This window comes from Theropithecus gelada, unplaced genomic scaffold (genome assembly GCF_003255815.1).
Source record: "Theropithecus gelada isolate Dixy unplaced genomic scaffold, Tgel_1.0 HiC_scaffold_1271, whole genome shotgun sequence".
NCBI classification, from domain to species: domain Eukaryota; kingdom Metazoa; phylum Chordata; class Mammalia; order Primates; family Cercopithecidae; genus Theropithecus; species Theropithecus gelada.
Genome location: NW_020254332.1, coordinates 2,534 through 4,915, shown reverse-complemented (window position 1 = coordinate 4,915; position 2,382 = coordinate 2,534). Strand labels below are relative to the sequence as shown.

Below are 2,382 nucleotides of genomic sequence, written 5' to 3'. Positions count from 1 at the left end.
TAGGCTGGTCTTAAATTCCTGGGTTCAAGTGATCCTCCTGTCTCAGCCTCCCGAAGTGCTGGAATTACAGGTGTGAGCCACTGCACCCAGCCTTTGTTTTGAGACTGGGTCTTTCTCTGCTGCCCAGGCTGGGGTGCAATGACACAATCATAGCTCACTGTAACCTCCAACTCCCAGGCTCAAGCAAGCCTCCCACCTTGTTCTCCCAAAGTGCTGAGATTACACGCGTGAGCCATCATGGCTGGCCTGTTCTTTTTTTAAAAATCCACATTGCTCTCCACTGTGACACCACTCTGCCCATGCCCCTGACTTCACTTCTCCCCTCTCCTCCCGCTCCCCTTCCCTGGGTGAACCTCTTGCGCTCTGCTCACCTGCACCGGCTACTCCTTCTGGTAGGAACTCTGCCTTCCTTTTCACCTGGCTGCTGCCCCCTTTCCTTCAGATGCTCCCAGGTGCTTCCTCTGGGCTCACACAGCCCCCTGTGTTAGTTCCCCTCACTCCTGCCCTGGCCACGCCGCCCGTTTCCCCACTGCGACTGGCACTGTGCTCCACGCTTCCAAGCGCACAGTCAGCGTGGCTCGGGCCTCTGCTGCCTCCCTCGCTGGACAGATCACTCCACCGGTGCCTCCCACTTCCCTCCACAAACACTGGGCGGTCAGTGTCGGCCGATGGTTCCACCACCTCCAGGGACTGAGATCATTTCGAACCCCCCCACCCCGCGCCCCAAGGCAGAGCGTGAGGTCTCCGAGGCTCCACTGTGTGCACAACGTCTCCTCCCGGCCTTGCAGCCCGGGACCCCGGGGCCCGCGGACCACGCACCTACATACATGACGGTGCCCCGGCGGGGGGAGTGCCCCGCCGCCCGCACCTCACAGCGGCTGCCCACGGGGATGGAGCTGGCCTGGGCCTTCTCCTCAGCGAGGCGCTGGGCGGCCTCGGCCTCCTGCTGAGCCCGCTCCTCCTCGTTGTAGCGGCCGAGCTTGCTGCGCTTCAGGAAGGAGCGGACCGTGTCTGTGGGCGGAGGGGGCTGGAGTCAGTTAGGGTATCGGCCGGGCCTAACATGATGGCGCTCCACCCACGAAGGGCCCATGTTCATGGAGGAACTCTCTCTTCCAGGTGACAAAGGGCTGTCACCCAAGCCCCAGGTCTCCCACCACAGCCTTAGCCTCTCCCAGGACTCCTAGGGCCTCGCCACAATCAGAAACGGAAGGGGTGCCGCGTGCACCCCTCACCACAGGACCCATGGTCTCTCACCCCTTCAGCACACATCTGCCTTCATCATCCGCCTTCCTTCGGCTCTGAGGCCCCGTCTCCCCCACACTCTGATCCGTCCCAGGTGCCCTCACTGACCGCCACCCTGGCCACTCACATTCCACCTGTGCTGCCCTTCACACCCCATCCGACCTCTCCATGTCTCCTTCTGACCCTGACTGCTGCCCCCAACACCCAGCCCCCACACTTATCCCTCAACTCCCTCCACTTTCCCAGCCCTCCCCCCACCACGTCTGACTGCCCACACCCCCGACACCTCCCGGCCCCCATTCCCACCCCAGACCCCCGCCTGTCCCCACTCCCAGCCTCACCCCTATATCCTCCCAAGCTCTCGGTCCCCACTGCCCACACCACTGGCCTCCCTGCAGTGGCCCTGTCTACCCTGCCCGCCCCCACGCCTGCACATACTCCCTCTGGCCCCCACGCACCCCTCGGCGCCCACCTGCCCGTACCTTGCCTCTGGTCGTAGGCTTCTTGTGAGATGGTGTACTTCTCCACCCGGGACACGTCCTCATACTCACCAAGGCGGGCGCCGCTGTGGTCAATGACCTGTGTGAGAGGAGGGGCTCCGTGGGGATCAGGGTCTGGCCAGGGAAGCCTGGGTGCTGGGTGCAGGGACTTCAGTGTCTCCCATCTGGGAAAAACGCATCTCCCTTCCTCGCCTGTACGGCAGCCTTCTCTCCTCTCCTGAGCCCCGCGGAAGGGAGAAGTAGCTACGTACACTGGCCGCCTCCCCTTCCTCACCCCCATCCAAGCTCCCAGGAGACGGCCTCTGTACCCAGAAGTCCCCCACTTGCTGGCATCAACATCACCAAGGGCCCCAAATTCACGGAGTCCAACCAGCAGAGCTCAGGCCTTGCCCACAGCCCTGTGCATGGCGCATCTCCTGCTGGGCCTCTGGGACTCTCCTATGCTGGCCCCAACCACAGGCCCCAGAGCATCTCTTCCTGTTCTGCCCCTAGTATTCATTCACTCATTGGGTTCTGAGCTCCCAGGGGCCCAGCTGGGCCTCATGCTGGGGACTCAGTGCAAACACAGACACACTCTGTCCTCAGGCTGTGCTCATTGTGCAGCGAGAAGGCCAACCACAAAGGAACAGGTACCTATGAA

The 2,382-nt window shown here is 62.7% G+C and overlaps 1 protein-coding gene across 1 annotated transcript; it reads right to left on the bottom strand.

The window, feature by feature from the left end:
• Positions 1-355: 355 nt before the first annotated feature.
• LOC112616897 (tubulin-folding cofactor B-like) lies at positions 356-1,856 on the bottom strand (the record flags this gene model as incomplete). The annotated part of the gene is made up of 2 exons (XM_025373671.1): positions 356-1,011; positions 1,725-1,856. Coding segments are annotated over 2 exons (488 nt in total), but the record flags the coding sequence as incomplete, so codon positions are not given.
• Positions 1,857-2,382: the final 526 nt, after the last annotated feature.